The 27,796-nt window shown below is 34.8% G+C and overlaps 1 protein-coding gene across 1 annotated transcript; it reads left to right on the top strand.

Annotated features, from left to right (window-relative positions):
- The first annotated feature begins 317 nt into the window (after positions 1 to 317).
- On the top strand, positions 318 to 27,796 carry ago1 (argonaute RISC component 1). Its single transcript, XM_059568538.1, has 19 exons — positions 318 to 761; positions 5,254 to 5,440; positions 8,149 to 8,269; positions 9,086 to 9,267; positions 10,550 to 10,686; positions 10,764 to 10,898; positions 12,215 to 12,302; positions 12,934 to 13,081; positions 13,163 to 13,282; positions 15,788 to 15,910; positions 16,914 to 17,047; positions 20,662 to 20,846; positions 20,935 to 21,094; positions 21,213 to 21,303; positions 23,617 to 23,811; positions 24,175 to 24,309; positions 25,295 to 25,396; positions 25,483 to 25,682; positions 26,818 to 27,796. The coding sequence occupies exons 1-19, from the start codon at positions 737 to 739 to the stop codon at positions 26,924 to 26,926; spliced, it is 2,577 nt and encodes an 858-aa protein (XP_059424521.1). The 5' UTR covers positions 318 to 736; the 3' UTR covers positions 26,927 to 27,796.

Genomic DNA, 27,796 nt, shown 5'->3' with positions numbered 1-27,796 from the left:
CACGAGCGGAGAGATTCGCGCTCGTGCATTGTATTAAGGTGCATATGGTGCATTCGCACTACAATAATGCGCTCTTGTCTTGACAAGTTTAACGGATCCTTGCATTTATTATGTAACTAATGTTAATGAAAAATAGCAAAATAAAAATTGTTAGCTGCTTTAATAACTTTAATGGATATTTGCATTTATGGTAATGTTAATAAAGTAATTAGGTATGAATATGGGAAGGGGCATGTCCTAAAAGGTTGTGAAAACCCCTGGCCTAGTATATAGTGCGTAGTACACAGTAGCTATGCTTGTATTCAAGCGCACACTAGGGGGCGAGCACAAAACAGACCAGTTACAGTTAAGAATCTCAGCAGTGGAAGGAAAAGAAGAAGAAGGAGACGGAGAAGAAGGGCTCTCGGTCTGTGGGGGGGTGACGGAGGGGTCGAGCGTTTTTGTTCAGCTGGTGGATCCTGTTTAAACGTTGAGCAGGAGGCACAACAACCCCAAAACACTGCAGCCCGACCCGGACAGAGCCTGGAGCAGCGGGTCGTCACGGATCGGAACTAAGGTGCTTTTGTTTCTCTCTCAACTCCTGCGGGTTTGTGGACTCCAGCGGCGGCGGCGGAGACGATCCTGCTCGCCCAGGGAAGAAGGCTGGAAGTCGGGGACGCTTCCAGCCTGCAGGGCCGGGCGCCGTGGAGATTGGGCATCCGGGATTTTGTGAACCCTTTGGGGCTCAGTGGATGCGATGGAGCCGGGACCATCTGGCGCTGGTGGGTTCGGATCTTTTAAGTTGTTTCGAATCTTACGTTTCCTAATCTTATTATTGCTACACATTGTATCATTCCATAAGGATAAATTGTAACATTCCGTGATGACACTGTGACATTCTCTAAGGATACATTGTAACATTCCGCAAGCACACATTGTATCATTTCAGAAGAAACTATTCTACCGTTTATTAGAATGTTCACTACTAGGTGAAATCTGGAAGATAATGTAAAGGTGTAGGATTGTTTATATGTGCTTAAGGGAAAATAATACGGAAGATTTTCCCAGGTCAGGGGTCGTGGGAAGACATGAGCTTGAAGCCCGCCTTCAGCAGATGCAGCAGGGGAAAGTGACCCCCAGGGGTCTTTATTGATCCTGTTAAAATGTGGCTCAGTCCAATGTTACCAATTTCACTTCCATTAACAGTATAAATGCATAAGACCAGTTGAATGATTTATATTAGGAGGGGTAAAAGCTGCCTGGCTGCTGCTGTGGGTTTTGGGAATATGATTTGATTTAATTTGACAAATTATAAAAAATTTCAAAAGATGTCAAGAGAAGAAAAATTGTCAGTTTGACCTAAGGTTGCATTGGATGTGTGAAATGGTTAAAACGATTTCTGATCCTGGAAAATAAGAAACCATGTAAAATACTAAATCCTGCTCATTGTTTTTGTTCCATTTGACAGTTTTTGGTGTTAAAGTGTTTCCTTGGAAATCAGACTTTCAGATTTAAATCTGAGCTCGACAACATTTACAAAATAACTTTATTTACTTTTTTTTTTTTTTACATTGAATTGTTTGTTTGAGCATTACTACACCAAAACATTGACTCAGCCAGTGCTGTGAGTTTGGGGCGGGACTATCTGTTGCTCTGACCAATAGCAGTTGGGCAGGATTGTTTGAGAAACCTGTTTTGAAATTATTATTATTTTTGTAGGCTTTAACTTTTAAAAAATGTCATTTGTCATTGTGATCGCTCTCTTTTTAGTCACTTGTGTTCAATAGTTTTGTATATCAGAGACCCTACTCATGAAAAGGCCACATTGCTAGAGCAAAACGTGTTGATGTAGATGTTTGTGTGACTCTGAGGGTGGCCTTTATTAATGAGCGGCAGGGGAAGGGTCACAGGGGCTGTGCACTGGCCAGGTGGCGTCTCTGTGGATCTTGCACACTTCAGTGCGTTATGCTCTTGAGCCCTCAATAGCAGGACATCTGGGACTCCAGACCAAAATATTGGTTCTGCTCCTCTGTCACAGTTCTGCCTACTTCTGCTTTCCTTAGTATGGACAGCAGGGCTGATAAAATATATTTATTTTTTATTTTTAGTGCAATGTCAACTAATCTAATATAGTTCACTTATGTATTGGTGAAAATGTATTGGTACGTGTTAAAATTAACATGAATTAAGATTAATTAATGCTTTCGATGTTTTGTTAACTTTATTGTAAAGTGTTAATATTATTATAACCCTATCAAAATAATTGCAAATATATTGTAAATGTTGAATTTCTTTGGCATAAGAAGCAGATATAGAGCTGGACTAAAGCCTTTAGTAAATGTAGCAGGCAAATCTCACAATATTCCCAATGATGCTTAGTCTTCTCTCAGCAGCAAACATGTTATGTACACATCTATATATAGCCATCTATCTATATGTGTGTGTATCTATCAGCCAGCCCTAACAGAGAGCCGCCATTGTTAACTGGTTTCTTGAGATCTGGCTTCATTTCTAGCCATCTGCCGCTGCCTGCATTGATTCGCTCTGCTGTAGGAACATAGAGTTAGTCATTGATCAAGACTTAGCAGAGTATATATCCTGCAGAAAAAAAGCGTACGAGAGTTCTCCGAAGTGCCTCTTAAATCACAGGCGAGCTATAAAGCAGGCCGTGTAGGATAGGATTGATGACCTTGTCTCGGCGTAATATCGAGGTGCTCGCTGACACTATGCGATGAATAAGGCCAAGGTCCGGCTCTCCTGAAACCCCCACATATCCCTAGTCTCCTGATCTCCATGACAATGTGTGTTGCTTTGTGGTTGCTATAGAGAGGCTGGGAATGTTTGGGGGCCCCTGTGTTTGTGTGTGCTGATGTGGAGGTGAAGGGGGGCTCCTCTGCTCCGGCTCCCCCTGTTCGGGACGGAGGGCAGCTGGGGTCTTTGTTATGATGGAGGGAGTGTTTCTTCAGAGAGGTTAAAGGCATCCATGCTTAAAATTAGTGCTTCGCAAATAGTTTTGGATCAGGATGCAGATTACTTTGGAAAACAAAACTGGTTATCAAAACGTTGGTGTGTGTAATTTCTGTACCACTAACGTCACAGACATGAGTCGCAAAATGACTGTTTTCAAACGTGTTTCCCAAAAATAGCCATTGCTGGAATGTTGTTGTGTTATAGGCTGGTTTATATGCTCAAACATATCTGTGTTGAAACAACATCAACCTAAGAGTGATTTACTAATAATTATCTGTCTCTATGGGAATAAATAACATTGAAAAAAAAAAGACTTATATCCATAATAAAAAAACAACAACACTGAGAAGTGTTATCATTATCTACACAGACCCAACCATTGTTATTGTAAACAAAAGCTATAAATATAGTTTTGTTTATGAGAGTAAAGCGGAAAAAAAATGTTTGTTTAAATAATAAAATTAGTAAAAATAAAACTGAAATTAATGTAAATTATGCTTAAATAGAAATATTCAGTAAAAAGAAAATAAAAATGAAAAAGCATGTAATAAAAGTCTATAGTCTTAGTAATAAATGTCTGTCTCACTCTCTACGCATCAATTTGAAATAAAATTAAATATTTTAACATGCAAAAATCTAAACACTGAAATGCATTAAAATTATCATGATCTGCACAGACCCAACAAGTGTTGTTGTAAACAAAAATATTTTTCGTTTATTCATATAAAGCTAAAATAAACTATAAATATATGGGAAAAAGGTTACCTTGGCAACTAACTGAAATACAGTAATAAGTAAAATTGAGTACTAAAATAAAAATGTCTATTTTTTTATTAATTTGTACTTTAGTGCTAGTCATTTGTGATTTAATCTACCTAAACTAAGCAGAGATGATTTAAGCTTTTTTGAATAAAGTTTTTTTATTTTTTTAAAGTAACGAAAAGTTTATGATTTTAGTTTTAGTCAACTATAATGGAAATTGAAATAAAAATAAATGAGAAAAAAACAATAAAAGCACAAAAAACAAATATAGTTTTATTTAAAATAGTAATAAATAGTGTAATATTTTAGTATGATTTCAGTTTCATATTCTGACACTAGGACACAAGAATATTAAAAATGACTAACATGAAAAGCTTTATAATGTTTATGATTTCTTGCAGTCTGTGATTCATTGTCTGTATTTGTAGATGGTTTAGAGGACGAGGGCCTGTCACACTGACATCTGTCTAATTTGACTAGCAAAGTGACAAATACATTTCCGGCAAAACAAAGTAGTGTTTGATTGGACACGTGAGCTTTAACATCAACAACAACACATATGGAATACGTTTTCTCCTCCATTTTAAACGTTAATACGTCTGTTTATTTTGTTATCCTAACTGTACATGTTTATATGTTATTGTTTATTATTCAGCATCACAGCTGGAGTCAAAGACACATGCAGTGATGTGAAAATACAGAGCAGGACGTGTCCCAAGCAATGCATGCCAATGCAGAACTTTGAGAGTTTCATTAAGAGTTTATGATTGGTTGCCAGTAACAACTTACTACATTAATATAGTATTAATCTGAAGTTCATTAATGTCACCCAGTCAAGAGTTTAGAGATCAAGTTGACTGTTTGGAGGATTCACACTGATTTATTAGTTTTTTAATTATTCAATCTTTGCTTTGAATCGTTCAAGTATTTTTATTCATCTCAAACCATACTTATATTATGATATAAAATCATAGATTGTAGTCATTGCATCTATTATATTTGCATATATATGCATATGTTAATATTTTCTTTATAGCTATGTAATTTAAAAAAAAAGACCAAATTTTGATATGATTTCAATGCACATTATATTATTTCTATACTGTGTTTAATTATTTTTTGTATTTGTTTATGTATTTATATCTATATCTTCCACATCTTGTTTAATGTGGCCAAACACTAGACAAGTGTTGGAAATAAACTGCGCTGCTTGCTCTGATTATTGAACGATGGTCAGAATGGCTGTCGATTGCACGCTAGTTTTGAGTTCACTCTTAAGTATACTTTTATCCGGATCCTCCATTCTTTTTCAGTTTTTTGCCTTCCAACCCCCTTCCCTTTTTAGTCGCCATCCTCTTTGTTCCTTTCCCTGCTTTTGTCCTCTTTACATACACACTCCTGTCACCATATCTCTAGTCCCATAATCCCTCAAACTCCCCCTGAACTCCTCCTTTCAGTGTGTCCCGCTCTTATAACCTCCTATCTGCTTAATGACTTCTCTCTCTCTCTCTGTCTGTCTGTCTGTCTGTCTCTCGTCCGCAGTGCCCACCGGGCCGTACCCCCCTCCCCTGCAGCAGGTGTTTCAGGCGCCCCGCAGGCCGGGCATGGGCACCGTCGGCAAACCCATCAAGCTGCTTGCTAACTACTTTGAGGTGGAAATCCCCAAAATGGATGTGTTCCACTATGAAGTGGACATCAAACCCGATAAGTGTCCTCGACGGGTCAACAGGTAAATGCCTCTTCGTCTCAAACGTCCACAATCATTCCTAGACACCCATTCTGTATATGTTACCTCGGAGCACAAAAGCAGTCATAGGGGTCAATTTTTCGAAAGTGAGTTGTATACATCATCTGAAAGCTTAATAAATAAGCTTTTTCATTAATGTATGGTTTGTTAGGATCAGACAACATTTGGTCGAGATAAAATTATTATAAAATCTGGAATCCGAGGGAGCAAAAAAATCTAAATATTCAAAAAAATAGCCTCTAAAGTTATCCAAATGAAGTTCTGAGCAATGTATGTTAAGTTTTGATATATATACGGCAGGAAATTTACTAAATATCTTCATGGAACATGATCTTTACTTAATATCCTACAGATTTTTGGCATAAAAGAAAAATCTATAATTTTGACCCATGCAGTGTATTGGATTTTGAAAAGCTTATTTATTCAGCTTTCAGATGATTTATAAATCTTGGAAAAATGTATACTCGAGGTTTTGTGGTCCGGGGTCATGCTTAATATTAATTGGCATACAAATACATTTTCACTTAAAGTAATATTCCCCCACACTGTATTTGGAATCAGAGGAAGAATCACATGTATTTGATTGATGAAGGTTATTTTTTTTTTTCATTTTAGTCTATAGACAATTTTCTTTTTACTTAAATAAAATATAAATAATGGATAAAAACTCGAATTAAAATTAGAAATGTTAAGTGAAATAAACATGTTTAAGTACTAAACTTAAACTACTAACTGAAATAAAAATAAATATAGAACTAAGATATACAAACAAATAAGCTCAATAGAAATATTTAAAACATAACAAAAATAACAAAACCATGTCACAAAACTACTAAAATGTGAACATCTTAAAATATGAAAATATAAAAAGAAAAGAAAAATTTTCCCCACACTGTATTTGGAATCAGAGGTAGAATTACATAAATTATCAAAACGAAAGGTGAAAAATTAAAATATTAGATGGAAAAAAAATGATATATAAAAAAACCCACAAAAATAATAGAATAATAATTAGAAATAATACCCTTTCTAACTGAAATAAAAAAAAGTAACTGAAATAAAATAATAATAAATTGAAGTACTAAAATGACTAAACTGAAAATAATATAAATTAAAGCCAAAAGACTTTTTAAAATGTCGAATTAAATGACGAATTAAAATGAAAACTTACAATTATAAAGCTAAAAGCGTATTCATTTCTTCACACTGATTTTGGAATCTGAGGTAGATTGACACGAAAAATATTATATTTGTTCCACTTTAGTCTTAGTACACTTTGCATTCACATTGTCACCAAGACCAGATGTTAGTGTTGAATAACTTGAAATTCAGACTAAATTTGGCTAGTTATTTTTTTTCTTAGCTATCAAAGTATTTCAAGATGACGAAGCGTCAGGTTTAACTTTTGATTATGTAATAATCTTGACAGGCTTAGTCATTCCTCAGTATGAATTGAGTTAAAGTTTCCCCTATCATTAGCTGTTTCTCTAAAATCATAGGGGTCAGTAGAATCAAAGCTTGCAGATTTGCATGGCCAAAATATTTCAGCTGCCTCAGTTATATAAAGTGTGACCTAGAAAGGAACCTCCTCATGCTGTTCTCCCCTGAAAAGGTTTTTACAAATGAAATGTTACTGTAGACATGCACAGGCTATGCTTGAATTCTGTTCATCCTGTAACTGTATTTTCAGTTCAACCGAGCTGTCTGCCTTCTGAGTTAAATGCAACTTAATCTGGTTTATTCTCGACACGTGAGTGTGAAAGTGACATCATTGTGTCACCAGTGCATGGGCGGATCTGAGCCCAATTCTGTGCAATACATTCCCATCAGACCCTTAAATATCAAACACATCCTGAGGCAGAAAAGGATGCTAGTAATGTAAAAAGCACAGTTTTTTTTTACTACACAGTGAAGTTATCTGTTACAGCTCATTGGTTGTTCTTACACAAACACACAAACACACACTCATATATATATATATATATATATATATATATATATAGAGAGAGAGAGAGAGATTCAGTGTATGGAAGTACATAAAACATTTTCATTGCCTTTTGTTCACATTTTTTTATTTTTTTTATTCTAAGTTTAACAAAATCATAAAAATACAACAAATAAAAGTATTGAAATTATTTTAAAAACTGTATAATACATTATAATTATTATAATCAAAATTGTGCAGTCAGATTTTTATTAATTAATTTTTACGATTTTTTTTAATTAATACATTTGTTCAGCAGTGACACATTAAATTGTTCAAAAGTGACAGTAAATACATTTATAATAATTTACAAAATATGTCACTTTCAAATAAACGCTGTTCTTTTGAGCTTTCCACAAAAATATGAAGCAGCACAACCATTTTCAACATTGATAATAATCAGAAATGTTTCTCGAGCAGTAAAATCAGCATATTATCATGATTTCTGAAGGTTTATGTGACACTGAGGACTGGAGTAATGATGCTGAAAATACAGCTTTAACACAGAAATAAATTACATTTGAAAATATATTAAAATATGAAATTGTAGTAATATTTCGCAATATTCTTCATTAAATAATTGCAACCTTGGAGTGCAATTATCATCACAAACATACAGTGTCACATACAGTCTCTAATCGTCACAAAATAATGTTCAGATCAGGTTTGCTGAATATGTCAGTCTTTTAAATGTGACTCTTCGCAGGGAGGTTGTGGAGTACATGGTCCAACATTTCAAGCCGCAGCTCTTTGGTGACCGGAAGCCAGTGTATGATGGGAAGAAGAATATCTACACTGTTTTAGCATTACCTATAGGCAGCGAAAAGGTATGTAAAATAGCTGCTTGATAAGATATTGGTTTGCCATATTCACAGCAAATAACAATCACCATATATTCATAGTGATTCCTGGGGAGACCATTTGAACCATATAAAGCTGGACTGAAGCATCTTAAGTTTACTTGATTATCCACACATCATTTTTTTTTTTTTTTTAGAAAGAGTTGCAAGTCTTCTAAAAAGTGTTCATCTCTCAATCATCATTGTATTGTATTGAATTATGTTTCAATCACCATACTATTTAAATATTATCTTACTAAGACATTATTAGAGATAAAGAGTGACGACTGATATTCATATAATTTTAGGTAAGTATCTGCTAAACAGTTTTTTTGTAAGCATCAGAATTTCATCACGTTTTGTGAGCATCTGCAACAAATTGCAAATATTTACTACATTTGGGCCTCTGAATAAAATTGACTATTTTTTCCTCCACGATCACACTATATCAGATTCTGTGAGCCATAAAATCCCATGATTTGTGCATGAAATATGATGCTCAACAACAAGCACGCATGAAAACTTTGTTTTAGATTTTGTCTTTTATAATTCAGCTGTCAGGTTTTACAGGGTTAAGCATTGTGAAAATCCTACAAATTTCTTACATGTTCCTTTCATTAAGGTTCCATTCTAAGCTTTGATAAATTTTTGTGAATCAGTTCAAACTATCTGATTCAGTGATTCAGTTCTAAAACTCAACTTAATTTTTGTTCTATAGTTTTTATCCCTAGCCTTGATTGTTAATTATGTACTGTAATCAGTTTGATGCTGTTGTCCTCCTGGGCCTCTCGTCTGATGTTGTAGGTTGATTTCGAGGTGACCATCCCCGGCGAGGGGAAGGATCGCATCTTTAAAGTGTCCATTCACTGGCTAGCCAAGGTGTCGTGGCGGCTGCTTCAGGAGACGCTGGTCAGCGGACGTCTACAGGTCCCGCTGGACTCTGTGCAAGCCCTCGACGTGGCCATGAGACACCTGGCCTCCATGAGGTACGCTGCTCACAGACTTATCAATTCACTCGTTTTCTCACTGCCATCAATTCTGCCGATGCATACAGTCCGTGTCAATCTTGAGTTATAGCATGTAATGTGAAGTATTTAATCTTTGTGTAATTTTAGTATAGTTGAGATAAATGAATAATTTTTATATCTTACAAGTTGTATATTTTAAATTTAAAGTTTCAGTAATTTTGTTGGATTTGCTAAATAATAATTTTGTTAGGTTATTTCAGTATAAGTTTAATTAAATGAAAATAACTAATGTTGCCAGGCTAACTGAAGTAAAACAAGTAAAATTTCATATAACAAAACTATTGTCTTTTAAGGTTTTCGTTTTAGTCAACCATAATAATTTTGAAATGTAAATCATTTGTTTTTGTCAAGAAAAGATTTTACATGTTAGAAACGGAATGGATCATCATTTGGGAAAGCATCATTAATTTTTTTTTTTTTTTTTTATGCATTCAATTACTATAAATGCATTAAATTAAGAGTCATGGAGAACCTGGAAATTATGGGGAATTTTATAATTGTTATTTCTAGACCAAGAAAACATATTGAAATAAATGAAATCATTTTAAAATTCTGTTTTTATTATTATTGGGACAGCACTATTTGTTATGTTCCATGTAGCCTGTATTTAAAGTAGGGCTTTCAAACGATTAATCGTGATTGTGTGCATTCAAAATAAAAGTTTTTGTTTACATTATATATGTATGTGTACAGTACTGTGTATATTTACCATGTATTTATAAATATACACACACGGTGTATTTACATTTATATATTCATATTCTTTTATTTTATATTATATATAAATGTATTTAATATATGAACATAACATATTGTTCTTAAATGTATACAAGCATGTGTTTCGATTTATATATCCATAATAAATATACATATATATTATGTAAAAAAAATTATTATGGATGCGATTAATTGCGATTAATCGTTTGACAGCATTAATTTAATGCTTAACTTTAAACATTTACTATGGTAACTTTTTTGTTTTTGGTGCAATAAGCAATCATAATAAGTTTGTCCTTTTTTATATATTTATATATATAATCTAAGACACATTAGAAGAACCATTAACATAATCCTACAAATGCACAATTTGAAATTGAATCGGATTAAATCAAATCAGGCTCAGTTTTCAAATGTCATTCCTGAAGCTGAACAAATTCAACTCCTTTTAAACATGCATTGGTTTACTGGAACCTTTATGCTTTACTGTCTTAACTGTTGTGGCTGACCGTCCCATCTGCAGGTACACCCCAGTGGGACGCTCCTTCTTTTCCCCTCCTGAAGGCTACTATCATCCTCTGGGTGGAGGAAGAGAGGTCTGGTTCGGCTTCCATCAGTCCGTCCGGCCGGCCATGTGGAAGATGATGCTCAACATTGACGGTATGACAGAGGTCTTTTATCTCTTCATTGCTCATTGTGCCATGTACATTCAAACTCTCCATCTTCGTTCTTCTCAGTATCTGCAACAGCCTTTTATAAAGCTCAGCCTGTCATTGAGTTCATGTGTGAAGTTCTGGACATCCGCAACATCGACGAGCAGCCGAAGACGCTCACCGACTCGCAGAGGGTCCGTTTCACCAAGGAGATAAAAGGTGGCTTTCTGAACGCCTTAGCAACATTCTAAGAATCAAAACAAAATACCCTGGCAACCACTACTCAGAACACCTTTAGGAACTGTACAGTAACAGCCTGACAACCATTAGAAAGTGTTTTATAGGTGTTAACCATTACACAAAAAGTTTGGCAATAATGTGGCTTTGGTATGATTTCATATAATTGCTTTTTTTATTATTAAAGGTTTACTGGACATACTATGATTCTGATTCGAAATCAGAAGGTCTGTCTATATTGTTTCAACCTGCTGCATCACACTTCTTTTACCGCACTTTATGGTTGTGTTGTAAATAGGGGAGTAGATTTGAAATTCTGCCACCTTATTTTAGTCAGAATCTATTTTTAATATATTTATCTTTTTTTTTTTTAGTTCTGTTGTGCAGCACCTTATTTGTCAAAAAAATACAAATGCAAAGTTTTGTTGTAGATTTATTGTTATTGTTTAATTTTTAATACATTTTAAGATTTTTTTAGAATACATAATCCAGTGTTGTTGATAAAAAATAAAACAACTCAGAATTTAGTGGAAAAATAAAACAAGTTTTGTGGGGATTTATAGCTACTTTTTAATTGTGAACAAATAAGTAATGTTTACATTCATTCTACAAGGCATGTGGAATTCACGTCACAATCAATGCATGAAAATATCGATATAGTATGATATGGAATATCATGATCATATTTTTCTGATATCACCCAGCCCTATTTAGATGTGTGTATTTCATATTACTTTCCACACACAGAAGTTCTGCACATGCAGTGGTTAAAACAACACTGCATTCGTTCACTACACATGCATAGCGAACAGAAAGACCAGGATTGAAAATTTCATTATGAATATGTGTTCCATTGGGCCCCTAATAGTTTGAGATCCGGTGAAGTCACTGGATGATCTCAGCGTCCTGCCGTGGCTTTGTCTTGGATGAGTCATTTTGATATCATGCTTTTACACACACATCGATTTAAAAATCGAATGATGCAATCCTGAATTCTGATCATCTTCATGCATTCCAAGAGGAACTGTTGTGGATCCGGATTTGATTTTAGTCTAACACTGAAGACTGTAATTAGCTGGAAGTGGCATCCAGTTTATTTGCTTAACTCTGCATAAATGGTGCTGGATCTGTTGCAGAAAACTGCTAAATAAGGTGCATGCATGAAACAACATAAGACAGACGTATTGTCGGTCAATTGAATCAGACACCGGAAATATATACAGTTATGATTAAAAACGTCAAAAATGACACTAACAAGCTTTCATAGCACTGTTTAACTCGTGTTTTGTTGGTGTCAGGTCTGAAGGTGGAGGTTACACACTGTGGGCAAATGAAAAGAAAGTATCGTGTCTGTAACGTCACACGTCGCCCTGCTAGTCACCAAACGTGAGTATTGTGCTGCGAAACCTTCTCTGAAGCCTTCAGCATCCGTGGTTTCAGAAGATTGACCGAAACTATGACGTTTAATTAGCATTTTGGCTTGTCAGTGTGTCTGTAAATAAAGGATTTGCTAAATGTGTCCATTTGACATATTCAATATATTTTTACTCATTGTGTTGTCTTTATTACTTAATGTTTGTTTGAATAAATCTCACAGGAAAACAGGTTTTTATTACAGACACCATTGAAATGTTCATATTTGAACAACAAATTCAAATAGTAGAATAATTATATCATTATATAATGATATAATTATTCTACTATTTGAATTTGTTGTTGAAAATGCCTTTATAGATTTAGATATTTAGAGATTTTATCGGTTTAGATATTTTAGTACATCAAATGAAAAGAAAATACGTTGCTTTGGAAACTAGCTAAAATAAAATTGTTTATATATATATATATTTTTTTTTTTTTTCAGTTAACATTTAATTCAGGTATCAAAAAAGTTTTTTTTTTATGCTTTAAATTTTAGTTAACCCTCTTATTTAACAGTTACTTCTATGTTTGTATGAAATGCATTTTTTTATTCTGCCGTCAAATAAGTCTGATAATGTCCCGTCGCTCGTGTCTCCAGGTTTCCCCTGCAGCTTGAGAGCGGACAGACGGTGGAATGTACCGTGGCTCAATACTTCAAGCAGAAGTACAACCTGCAGCTCAAGTACCCTCACCTGCCCTGTCTCCAGGTGGGCCAGGAGCAGAAACACACCTACCTGCCCCTGGAGGTCAGTGCTGTCACACACACACACTCTCAGAACGGACAGAGACGAACTTCTCTGTTCTCATATGGTTTGCTGTTCTTGTAGGTGTGTAATATTGTAGCAGGGCAGCGGTGCATCAAGAAACTGACAGATAATCAGACGTCCACCATGATTAAAGCCACAGCGAGATCAGCTCCAGACCGACAGGAGGAGATCAGCAGACTGGTGAGTGCGGACCTCTAGTGTGCATGTGGGAAACATGCCAGCTTTACATACAGTGAGCACTGGCTAGTGCATTGTTGTCATGATTACATAGCCAGAGTATTTTACCCATAGGATAATATAGAGCTCAAAAAATACTGCAGAAAGAAAGAAAGAAATGCATGTTTTTCAGCCTTTTGATGATACGTGGTGGGCATCTTAACAGTTAAGCAATCAAAGAAAAGCTTATTTTAACCATTATTGCCAAATAGGTCAACAACATATACATATATATTCACAATATTAGTAATTTGTTACATTTAAAAAATCACAACATTTGTACTTGTTTTAAAATCCTTTAAAAGAATATTCTGGAAAATCTAGAAAAAGTATTTATGCATGTATTCAAAAACATATTTTAAAAGTTAACCATTTGCTATTAAATGGCTTGCTGTTAAAATTGTTCAGTCAAAGGAACCATAATAATAGCCAAGATCAGATAAATACATATTCAAAACATTTGATAAAATCACGATATTTGTAAATGATAAGAAAAAATGCATCTTGTAAAATAATATTCTGGATTAATTTATGAGTATCTTAAATGCACTGACAAATTATATAATAATTATATATTTATAACTTTATTGCTGTTTGCATGTAGAATGATTCAGTAAAATTCATGGTTAACTCTTTCCCTGTCAAACACCGTTAATTATGAGACAGTGCTTCGGAAGTTTCCATGTCTCTGCGTTTTGACTGATATACACTCGGGGGCGCTATTACGCATCTCCTGAATGAGTCTAAAAAAGTGCAAAAACACAGATGAGGAAGACATGGAAATGAGCGATCTCATATGTATGGAAGCACATTTCCGCCAAGTAAATAAAAAAGGTCATTGCGACATTTTATCTCACAGTTCTGACTTTTTTTCTCAGAATTGCCTGATATAAACTCAAAAATGTGCGTTAAAAAGTCATAACTGTGCGATATTAACTCCAAGTTCTGAGAAACAAATTACTCGCAATTGCTTTTGCAATTGATTTCACAGAATTGTGAGATAAAGAGTCACAATAACCTTTTCATTTTTTTTATTTTATGAAATTTTTTCAGTGGCAGAAACGGGCTTCCATACATATGTAAGTGTATATATATGAAAAATAACACTAACCGCGTATAAATGAAAACTGCCTAATGATACAGAGTGAAATGGTAATTGAGAAATATTACTGAATATGATCCAGGTCATGTTGTATTTGATGAACATGTTGATTAAAAAAACCTGCAACTGTGGATGCCAGAACTTTGCCATAAAAACATGGTTGCAGCATTTTAAGCTTTACAGATTGAACTTAAATGTAAATTAAGAAAACATGTAATTCATTTACTGAAATGGTGTTAATAAATACCAAATCACTTCAGTGCAGCTCAGCATCTGTGGCAGGCCGTCGAATTCCTATCACTGATATTCATTTGATCTGTACCTCGGTAAAAGCTTATTCAGAATGATTTCACTTCTTTAAAAAAATGTTCTGAGATGAAGTGTTAAAAGAATAAAACCAGAACCAAATGCACTAAATTCCTTCATTTTCTCATCTCTAGTAAATATCAGATAAAACCTCTTCTGACAGAAATGCACTTTTGATGAAAGCCAGTGCTTGCTCTTTGTACACTGACGAAAAAAAAGTGTTTTCCACATTTCTTGTTTGTTTTTACAAAGATGATCAAATTTTGTGTGATGACTTGCATTAAATCCAGAATCGTCCTAATTTAAAGGTTTGTGGTCATAGAATCAGCCCATTTTAGCCGTTTGCCTTTCCTTTTTTGGAGAGAATGACTGCAGATGACATCCTCACAGCTTCCTTGGATTTTGTTGACATGAGCATGAAGTGACATCATAATTAATGTCCACGTGACGTGAACTGAGATCACCACGTTTTTGAACAATTTAACCAAAAGGTCACCAGGTCTACACTAGATCATTTTGAGATTATTAACTGTTCAGCAGCTAAACCTGCACAGAAAGTTTGGCTTTTGAGATTTCCAAATTTATCAGACAGATCTGTCGACGCTCCATTTTTTTATTTTATTTTTTTGAGTTTTGTTAACTGTTAAAATATGATTTAATTTCAAAAACTTTATTGTATATTTTCATTACAACAGCTTTAATGAGCAGATTTCCTTTGAATTTTATGATACATTGCAAAACATAGCAAGTAAATTAAGAAATCGTTTACTTTTTTTATTTTATGAGTACAGTTCATCAGTGTACGTTATTCCAAATAAAAAAGCTTTTGTGAAAATGCAATAAATTGCTCTGCCTCTTTTCAAACATAATCAAGCTGTCTTACTTCTCAAGCATTCTGATATGTAATGCCCAATTTTCATATCAGTTCCTATAAAATGGAGATAATTTTTCCTTATTCTCAACTATCGCACATTTGTGGAAGTAAAATGGGTTGTGAATGCAGTTTCATGTTTGAGGGGCATTTTCATAATCTTGCATATATTTTTTTCCTTTCTGTTCAGATGAAGAACGCTAACTTTAATCTGGATCCCTACATTCAAGAGTTTGGGATCAAGGTGAAGGACGACATGGCCGAGGTGACGGGGAGAGTGCTTCCTGCTCCCATCCTGCAGTACGGCGGTCGAGTAAGATCTGTTTTACTCAATCTGAAGCTCAGACAGCTCCTGTTCTTCTTCCTGTTCTTGCTGCGCAAACATAATGCTTGCAATGCCGAGGTAGTGGGTTCATGCACTACCGCTCAAAAGTTTGGAATATACTGTATATATATTTAAAAATGTTTCAAAAGAAGTCTCTTCTGCTCACAAAGGCTTCATTTATTTGATCCAAAATACAGCCGTTTTGTGAAATATAGCAATTTTGAGGCTGGCTTTAAATACTGCAAAACTTCCTGAGTTTCTAATGTTTGTGGGTATTGAATTCCACTTCTCCACTACTTTAACAGAGAAGACGGATTGACCAAAGGTGTATTTTCAGCATCATTCCTCCAGTCTTCAGTGTCACATGATCTTCAGAAATCATTCTGATATACTGATTTACTGATCTAGAAACATTTATTATTATATTTAGTTTAGGGTTAGTAAGAGAATAAAATAAATAAATAACAGAAAAAAGAAAATAATGAATATTTTTATTTAACAGTGACACGTTAAATTGACGGTAAAGACATTTATAATGTTAGTGTAAAGATTGCATTTCAAAGTAAATGCTGTTCTTTTGAAAAGAGAAGAATTCTAAAAAATCTAAATCAAAAATGAATTTCCTCAAAAATATAAAACATTGATTATAATAGTCAGAAATGTTTCTTTAACAGCAAATCGGAATGATTTCTGAAGATCATGTGACACTGAAGACTGGAGTAATGAAGCTGAAAATTTAGCTGAAATGAATTACAGTTTACAATATATTACAATAGAAAATAGTCATTTGAAATTGTAATAATATTTCACAATATTACTGTTTTAATCAAAGAAACGCAGCCTCGGCGAGCAGAAGAGACTTCTTTCGAAAACATCAAACATCTTTCTTACTCCCAACCTTTGTCTGGCAGTATAAGTCACCTGAGAGAAAAGTGTCTGACACATCATCACCTCCAGTGGAGGATTTCTAAACTCTCTCTCTCTCTCACAGAATCGTGCCATTGCGACTCCTAACCAGGGTGTGTGGGATATGAGGGGAAAGCAGTTCTTCAACGGTATCGAGATCAAAGTGTGGGCCATCGCTTGCTTCGCTCCACAGAAACAGTGTCGGGAAGAGGTGCTCAAGTAAGGAAACTCACCTTTCTGTACGTCCCCTGCAGGTTTCCTACAGACACACTTGTCCGTTCTGCAGTATTTGCATTTTTGACTAACTTGCATTCCTCTGGTGTTTTCACTCAAAGCTACAGTTTATGTTTCTTGTTATTGTTTTATAGATTTTATTTAGTCATTTTTAGCATTCTGGTTGGTTGTTAGGTGATGGATGAAAAAACCCATTCTAAAAGTTCCCATAGATCCCCCCCCTCCATATATTGGAGCTTGTTGCATGTGTATAAATGGTAAAAAAACGTATTTGGCATTTGATTTATGCCACTTTGAAATGTAGTTTTTAATCTAATACATACACCATCATTTAGAAGTTTGAGGTCAGTAAGAATTGTGATATTTTAATTATATTTGACTAAATAAATATATTAGGGCTGTAGCTATCGAATATTTTAGTAATCGAGTATTTCCATCGATTAATCGAGTAATCGGATAAAATGTGTTTTTGCTTAATTAAAGTGCAATATTAATTTTGCAAGAGAAAATAAGACTCCTGGGTCTTGTGACGGTCACGGAGCGACCGCACGTTCAACATGGACGTTAATACGCACAAACACACACCGAGACTGTTTGATGATACAAGAGTTTATTGTAATTATTGATCAGAGAGTGAATGAAATACCTGTAAACTATGTGTATTGTTCCCGTGTAGCGTTTGTCCCGTGAGTCCTGGTAAGAAACAATGGCAGGGATTATTGGTTCCGCGTAGGCTGGGAATCTACCATGTATTAATTGAGCGTGGGGGTTTCAGGGGCAACGTGGCCGAGTTGTTGCTGTTATTTCCTGTTTAATGTGAACGAATTAATAACATCAAAGTAAATTTATTAAGTAGAACATCATGCCAATCTGTACATTTAAGGGAACATGTGTAAAGTGTTTTCTGTGAGTTTGTCCCTCCACATGTGGTAATGGTGCTGGCCACCAGTATAAACGTGAATGTCTTTGTAATGGAAGGTAGTCTGTGTTTGTTTCTGCAGTGGAGAGTGTGGCCTGAGGGTTGCAGGTATTTTATTCACTCTCTGATCAATAATTACAATAAACTCTTGTATCACCAAACAGTCTCGGTGTGTGTTTGTGCGTATTAACGTACATGTTGAACGTGCGGTCCCTCCGTGACCGTCACAGGCCTCTTAAAATGAACAACTAAGTTTCCTTTTTTAGAAAAAAAATATTTTTATTTTTTAAATGCATAGAATGGAATGCAATCATCAAAAATAAAAAATTAATTAGTCTGTACTTGTACTGTGAACAATGACAAGAAAGTTGACAGATGAATTTAGTGCATTTAAGTGCCATTCAGTTGGAGTTTTAAATAAAGCATTTTCTGAGATGCACATTAAACATTAAACACATAAAACATTAATTTAATTTATCTTTTAATTATTGAAATTAACTTAACTTTTTGGTAAACAAAGGGGATTTACTATTAAAAATAAAACATGGAAGAAATGTTGTGTGATTAAACCTTTAAAAAAAAAATTGTTTGATTTTTTTTTTTTTTAGCAGTAGGCTATGTACATTCTGCTGAACAATAGTCTTTAACCGGACTTTTATTTTGACGGGTTGACGTACCTTTACAGCTCTGTGTATGTTATGTGTCGCTAGTTTTACTCAAATCAGACGGTCAAATGCTCATAAAGTGACTGTCAGAGCAGTTCTGGAGATGTTGTTCATGTGTTCACGTTCTTATTTAGTGAGACAGCAGACGCTGAAATCACCGGAGTGTCACACGCGCTTCAGTGTGTTAATAAAGGAAGACGTGCTTCTGCTCCATTCATTAACAGAGACACGCAGAACATGCAGGATTCATATTTAAATAGACTGTTCCGGCTTAATATTTACAGATATTAGTCCATATCATGATTTGATGTAAGTGCAATGACCTATTTTTGATTAATTCATTCAAAATTTGGCAAATTCCGTACCATTCCGCGTTTAACTGTAAATTCTGTTTTTATGACTGGATTCCGCGATTCCCTCCGCGTTTTCTGCATCGCGGAAAAACACAGGGCCCTAGTTGTGGTATGCCAGCTCTATCTTGCAATGGACACACGCCACAACGTTCTCTTGACGTTTGACTCCTTACAGTATGCGACTTCAGACTCCGCGCTTGTGTCTCCTTCCGCTTTGTGGGTGACATAAACGCGTTGTGTCACATTAAAAAAATCATTGCGAAAGAACCTGATGTGAGATTTAAAATAAATTAAAAGAGGCTTCGAGGCAGAGGAATTTGCCTCGATCATTTTTTGTAATCGAGTTACTCGAGGAATCGTTTCAGCCCTAAAATATATACTTTACTGGTTTTAAGAGAAGCATTAACAAATGTAGTTCATGATAGAGATGCGTAGCTTCAATACATTGAGCTAAGATTCGCTCTGAAACTCGCAGCACATATTTTGATATAAAAATAAAAGATCAATGGATTACTGTTTACAAATGAAGACATAAATATTTATGTAACAGATTATAATTATTTGTATTACTTGATTTATTTTAAAGTATAATTTCAATCAATTTCTTATCACTGTTATTTTAGTATCATTGACATACTGTTATAGATAGTTTTTGTCACGTACGGTGATACAAGAAACACGGGAGAGATCCAAATGCAGGTACGATGTTTATTGAGGGGCAATCCAAAAGGGGCAAACAGTCCAGGCAGGGTCAAAACCAGAAAATCCAAAAAACATAACAAGAACAAGAACATACACTAAGAGCAGACTCAGGGAAGTATCACGCAAACAACAAGGACTCCGTGACAAAGACTCAGACAGACCAGGTATAAATACACAAAAGGATAATGGGAAAACAGGAGACAGGTGGGGAACAATCAATTAACTAAACAAGGAGGAAGGTGACCACATAAGGAGACAGGAAGTGATAATATGATAGACACCGTGGAAAAGGAGGACACCTAGTGGAAACCCAGGGAACACAACCCAGATACTGTGACAGTTTTATTTTTTGATTTTAATTTTAATTTAAGTTTGAGTAATTTTTTTTTTTTTTTTTTTTTTTTACATACTGTATGTCTGTGTAGTTTTACATTTTTTTAATTTCAGTTTTTAAAACATTACTAAATTAAAATCTGATTGTTTGTTTTATTTTATTTCAGTTAAAGTTTTTTATTTTAAGCAACCAAAATGCTTTTTATGATTTCAGTTTTAGTTAACTGTTTTAACCCTGTTTCTTATTTTGTTTGATATTCGTATTTAACAAATCACGATATGACCTTAATCTCAATACAACAATCAATAATCACAATAAAATCATGTCAATTATTATTTTATTGTAATATTGAATTGGTCAAAACCCTGGGAATGTGACCAATGAAAATGGAATAAAAAAAAATGAAAATGAACCTTCTAATTAACTGTTCTTTTCCTAAAATAAATATCAAAATAACATTTTAAACATGTAAAAAAATATATATATATATATACGGTATGTATATATATATATATATATATTAAGCATCACAACTGTTTTCAACCTTGATAATTATAAAAAAAATATTGCATGCTAATAAATCAGCTACGAATACTCTGGTGTTAAAGTGAAGATGTCTTCCTCAGGAACTTCACGGACCAGCTGCGTAAGATCTCGAAGGACGCTGGGATGCCGATCCAGGGTCAGCCGTGTTTCTGTAAGTACGCACAGGGAGCCGACAGCGTGGAGCCCATGTTCAGACACCTGAAGAACACTTACTCCGGCCTGCAGCTCATCATCGTCATCCTGCCCGGAAAAACCCCCGTCTACGGTAAGAGGGTCACACACGGAGCAGAGCGTCCCGTCCCGTCCTCCTGCCAGACGCCCTCAGACTAATAACACACGTGTGATCTGTGCAGCCGAGGTCAAGCGTGTGGGAGACACTCTTCTGGGAATGGCCACTCAGTGTGTTCAGGTGAAGAACGTGGTGAAAACCTCCCCTCAGACGCTCTCCAACCTCTGCCTCAAGATCAACGTCAAACTCGGCGGCATCAACAACATCCTGGTGCCGCATCAACGGTGAGAGCGTGGTTTAGATTTCCACTACTCTACTTTACACTACTCTTCTGCTCACCAAGCCTGTATTTATTTGATCCAGGGTAGTGTAGCTTGAGATTTTATTTATACCTTTTCACAGATCGGCAGTGTTCCAGCAGCCGGTGATCTTCCTCGGAGCAGATGTCACTCACCCACCGGCTGGTGATGGGAAGAAGCCGTCTATTACTGCAGTGAGCACCACACACACACACACGTTTGTTTTTGTGAAAAATGGGGACATCCCATAGCCATAATGGTTTTTATACTGTACAAACTGTATCTTCTATGGCCCTACACCTAACCCTAACCCTCACAGGAAACTTTGTGCATTTTTTCTTTCTCAAAAAAACTCCTTCTGTATGATTTATAAGGGTTTTGAAAAATGGACACATGGGTTATGTCCTCATAAGTCACCCTCTCCTTGTAATACCTGTGTCATACCCATGTCATTATACAGAGTTGTGTCCTGATATGACACAAAACACGAGCACACACACTGCATTTGAACATCATCACTTTTCAAACGTTTGAGGTCAGTAAGATTTTCTTTAAAACAAATTAATACTTTTATTCAGCAAGAATGCTTTATATTGATCAAAAATGTATGTTATGATGCTGAAGATTCAGCTTTACGTCACAGAATAAATAGCATTTTTAGATATATTCAAATATAGAACAGTTAATTTAAATTGTAATAATATTTCACAATATTTACTGTATATTTGATCAAATAAATGTAGCCTTGATGAGCATTTTTTTACATTAAAAAACAACTTTTGAAAAGCAGTTTATGTAGACATTATGATGAGAATTTGTGTTTTTCAGACTTGGATAAATGATTTTGAGAGATATCATGGATTTTTTTAAATGTAAATGTATTTATTTATTTTTAAATTTTCTATCTTATTCTTTATTTTATAAGCTAGAAATCACGTTTTGTAGGTGCAAACTCTATGAAACAGTTTTTATAAATAATAATCATTAACTGCAAGCGATGAGGTACATGGCAGAGATTCATTAGTCAGAAGGTGTGTCCCCATCTACTGAAGCTATTGTTGATGAGCTGAAATTGTTCCTTTATCAGCAATGGCTCTATTTTTATATCGCCTACTTCATTTTAATGCATGCCATATTTACAATTATACACTGCCTAATTCAATTTGCATAGTTTTAAAACTAGATATACAAAACTGCATGATAATTTCCTCGAGCAGCTTTCTTGAATGGACTAGTCATCAGATGTGTTTTATAACAAGAGCAGCTATTATTGATCCAGGACATAATGAAGTTATAGAAATGTAACACAGCTCTCTAGAAACCCAACCTGAGGCGAAAGCCACTTCATTTGAGTCTTAATCCGAAGGCTGTGATTACCAGCCTGCTGCTCTTTGTGGCCGAGTGAAAGAGAGGACGAGAGCTTTAAAAAAGGGAAAATGGCTCACCGGTGACTCACAGATGCAAAGGAAATGATGTCACTCCCGCCCTGTGCATGCAACCACTTGTAAGCGTGTCTTTCACCAGTTGCCAAGCGATGGTGACAAAGGCCTGAGTCACGCAGACAGACTCCAGAACCTTTCCAGAGGCTGATGAACTGCAACCAGGGGGCAGCAGATTTCTGGACTCAGCATTGTTTCACTGATTGCTCTGATGTTTTTGTTTAACGTTTAAAACAGCTGTGTCACGTTCTTTCTTCTTATTGTTTCATAGCTTATTTCTTGGTCATTTTAAATATTCTGGTTGGTTGCTAGGTAAAAATCCATCCCAAAAGTCCACATTTGCCACCCCTTTGGATGTTTCTCTCGTGTTGCTTGTGTGTGAACACCAACATTTTTTTTTTTTTTGGTCTCTGATTTGTGCCACTTAAATGTATTTATTTATTTATTATTATTTAGTCTGATACATACATTTGGCATTCAAAAGTTCGGGGTCAGTAAGATTTTTATGAATTACTGTTTTTAATCAGCAAAAACGCATTACGTTGACATTTATAATGTTTCAAAAGATTTCTATTTCACTTAAATGCTGTTCTTTTGAACTTTCTGGTCGTCAAAGAATCCTGAAAAATAAAATGCATCACACTTTCCACAAAAATATTGAGCAGCACAAGTGTTTTTAACATTGATGATAATCAGACACGTTTCTAGATCAGTAAATCAGTATATCAGAATGATTTCTGAAGATCATGTGACAATGAAGACTGGAGGAATGATGCTGAAAATACAGCTGCGCATCACAGAAATAAATTACATTTTACAATATATTGCAATAGAAAACACTTATATTGAATTGCAATAATATTAAACAATTTTACTTTATTTTTGATCAATTAATGCAAAAATGATAAAAACACTTACTGACTCCAAACCTTTGAATAGTAGCATATCTGATCAGCATTTAAATACATGTAACTGTTTTTCAAATTAACTTGGATTTTTCCTGATTTTTATTGAACCTCATTTTTAATGTAGCATGCTCTTCTGATATAACGTGACTCCTGTGTGTAGGTGGTGGGCAGTATGGACGCTCATCCCAGCAGGTACTGCGCTACAGTTCGAGTTCAGCGACCCAGACAGGAGATCATTGAAGACCTGTCCTACATGGTGCGAGAGTTACTGATTCAGTTCTACAAGTCCACCCGCTTCAAACCCACCAGAATCATCTTCTACAGGGACGGCGTGCCAGAAGGACAGTTACCACAAGTAAGCACTATTATGGTTCTATACAGCTCACTTAGGCTGTATTTATCTGATCAAAAATACTGTAAAATTGTGAAATATTATTGCAGTTTAAAATAACCGTTTTCTATTTGAATATCTGTTCAAATGTAATTTATTTCTGAGATGCGCAGCTGAATTTTCAACATCATTCCTCCAGTCCTCAGTGTCACATGATCTTCAGAAATCATTCTGATATGATGATTTACTGATCTAGAAACATTTCTGATTATTATCAGGGTTGCTGCTTCATATCTTTGTGGAAACCTTGATTCTTTGCTGAATAGAAAGTTGAAAAGAACAGCTTTTATTTGAAATGGAAATCATAAATGTGGCATGCTTGTGTAGATCCTGCACTACGAGCTGTTGGCCATCAGAGACGCCTGCATCAAGCTGGAGAAGGACTACCAGCCGGGCATCACCTACGTAGTAGTGCAGAAACGCCACCACACACGCCTCTTCTGCGCCGATAAATCTGAAAGAGTGAGTTAAAACAGAATTTAATCATGATTTATCGCATCCAAAATAAGTTTATTTATTAAGTATATATACATACAAACAAATGCATGTATATATTTAAGAAAAATAGGCTGTCTATATATTAAATATATTTATATTTTCTAAATATATACTGTGTTTAAGTGTGTTTGTGTGTTTATATATACATATTATATATATTATTATATATACAATAAATAAACAGTACCCATACATACAGTATGTAAACAAAAACTTTTATTTTGGATGTGATTAATCGTTTGACAGCACTATTATGTTCATTTACTGAAAGTGATTTTAGTTTTTATTAGAATTTTAGTATTTATGCTGTGTTCTGCAATTTTATTTGTTTTGTTTATTTTGTCTTCATAGTATTTATTAATTTTTAACTTCAACTTACAAACAAAGATGAGGATTGTTGCCTCCACAACTAGCTAAAACAGAACAGATTTTTAAAACGACTTTATTTTATTTATTCAAATTATTATAATTTTTATTATTTTATCATTTTTTATGGTTTTAGAGGTATTTTAGTACTTCAGTCTATTGTAATTTTTTTTAGAAATGTTCATTTAAAATAGCTTAAATAAATGCTAAAATTAAAATTAAAATGTTTTAAATGAATACTTAAAAAAAAAAAAGTAAGTTAAATTAAAATGTAAAAATTAAAAATGTATTTGTAATTCAACCATTGCTGGACTTTTCATCTTTTATTTTATTTTAATTACTTTATTTTATTTTGAAGTCATGTTTTAGTTATTCTTCATTTAGTTTGAGTTATTTTAGTACTTCATCTTTAAATGAAAATGAAAAATATTGTCTATAATATTGAAATAAAATGTTTATATATTTATATATTTTCAGTTAAGGTTCTCTATTTTTATTTCAAGTAACAAGGATTTTTTTTATTTATTTGTTTTTTTTAAGTAAATATAGTTTAGGCTAATTTCGCAATCTTGATTCTAATCAGATCGGGAAGAGCGGGAACATCCCAGCAGGAACTACGGTGGACACCAGCATCACGCATCCGTTCGAGTTTGACTTCTACCTGTGCAGTCATGCAGGTATTCAGGTGAGCTCAAAAAGACTCGGCGCAAACAATCATTCATGACCGTGTGTCTGTGACTGTGGTGTGATGTTCTGTGCTCCTCGTCTCAGGGCACCAGTCGACCCTCACACTACTACGTCCTGTGGGACGACAATCGCTTCACAGCGGACGAGCTGCAGATTCTCACCTACCAGTTGTGCCACACATATGTGCGCTGCACCCGTTCCGTCTCCATCCCAGCGCCTGCGTACTACGCCCGACTCGTGGCTTTCCGTGCCCGATACCATCTGGTGGATAAAGAGCACGACAGGTGAGGCCAAGATCAAGAGCATCTGTAGTTGAAATGTTACTCAAATGCATTAGCTGCTATTTAACTGTTGCATGACATGCAAATAAATAAGAATAATAAATTATTCAAATACATTTTTAGAAAGAGTTTTAATTATTTATATATAGGCATGCACATATATATATATATAGGACTTATTATTGTTATAATATAATTAATTATTAAAATATGGAATATTATATTTTAATAAATATAAAATATTAAAATAATGAATATTTAATAATTATAGGCCTAATAAATATTTTTTTTATTTTACACTGCAGTTTGAAATACTAAATTATAATACTGATTGAGATATATTGGGACGTTTTGTTGTGGAAACTTTCAGTATTGAATAAATATTAATTGTTTATAATCAACATTTCTTTCACTTTACATGTTTACATGCCTTTCCTGAAAGGATATGCATGCAATTCTTCAAGTTTTCAATGAGATTAAAAATATATCCCTTACAAGCAAGGCAATAGTATACTGTACGCTTACAAAAGTATTAATATAGTACATTTAATAAACAGTGGTAACTCAAAGTGCTTTACATGAAATGGCTTAAAAAAAATAACAGTAAAAGATTCACAAGAATGTAAAAAAACGTGCTAAAAAGAAGAAAAGACAAGAATGCATAAATAAAATAAAACAATGCAATCAGTAGGATGCCAAAAAAATGCTGTTTAGGTAGTGAGCTCACCAGCTTTTTTGCTTTGTATTTATTTGATCCAAAAATACAGTAAAATTTCGAAATATTATTACAATTTATAATCACTGTTTTCTATTTGAATATGTTGTACAATTTAATTTATTTTTGTGATGCGCAGCTGAATTTTCAGCATCATTCCTCCAGTCTTCAGTGTCACATGATCTTCAGAAATCATTCTAATACGCTGATTTACTGCTCAAGAAACATTTCTGATTATTATCAATTGTTGAAAACAGTTGTGTTGCTTATTTTTTGGGGGAAACTGTGATACATTTTAATAGAACGTTCAAAAGAACAGCATTTATTTGAATATTTAACATTATAAGTGACTGAACTGTCACTTTTGATATTCTAATGCATGTAATATCAGTTTGGACGTTGTCTGGTTGTCTGTGTTTATAGCGGGGAAGGCAGTCACGTCTCGGGACAGAGTAACGGTCGGGATCCCCAGGCGCTGGCCAAAGCCGTGCAGATTCACCACGACACCCTGAGGACCATGTACTTTGCCTAAGCAAACCTTTGCCACACACCCCTCGAGCCAGTTCCCCGGGTGCTACCAGTCCCAACATGGAGTCTCACACTTTGAGTTTCGTTCAATCTGTCTGGATGCTCTTTTTTTAATTTAATTGTGTATTGTTGTAAACTACTTTCACACTCCCACATGTACGCATGTATGCAATACGGAGGGAAGCAACGCAGAGGAAGCTGTCGTTTTGTATGCCACCACAAAGCTGCCTCTTTACCTGCCGCCAGTTCAAACGCCCCACGTGGAGGAATCCTCCTTACTTCCTTTGGCATTATTTTTATTGTTGTGAATGTTTCTTTTTACATTTTTTTATTGTTGTGAATGGCATGGTACATTAGCGCTTAGTTGTAGTCGAAAGGCACCGCGAGCCCAGAAGGAGACAAGCGCAGGCAGTGATCGACCGTAGCAGAAGCCGCGGACGCAGGTGTCTCGGATCCAGTTTAGACTCGCCGTTAGTTAAGAGAGTGGCCGAATTAGTGTAACAATAGATGGACCACTGCATTTGCACTCTCACATCAGCATAACACCGAAACCAGCATTATGCACCAGCCAACCGGTGACAAAGGATCCTCGTCTGGAAAACGTTCAGTTCACTTGCATTCGAAAAACTTTTTTTTACTTCCAGTGCACATAAATCTTCCTGAACTTACAGGAATAGTTCACCCAAGAATGATGATTTTTAAAATCATTTATTCACTCTGGATTGTGTTTTTTTTTTCTCCCATGAAACAGGACGAGCTGTTTTCAATGCAGCACTAAATAGATGGTGATTTATAATGTGAAGCTTCATCTACGTATCATAAAACTAGTCTGCATGACTTGCATATTATAATCCAATCCTTTTAGATTTGTTTA

The sequence above is a fragment of the Carassius carassius genome, chromosome 15 (assembly GCF_963082965.1).
Source record: "Carassius carassius chromosome 15, fCarCar2.1, whole genome shotgun sequence".
Taxonomy (NCBI): domain Eukaryota; kingdom Metazoa; phylum Chordata; class Actinopteri; order Cypriniformes; family Cyprinidae; genus Carassius; species Carassius carassius.
The sequence above is the reverse complement of the archived record's forward strand: the minus strand, read 5'-3'. Positions and strand labels throughout refer to the sequence as shown.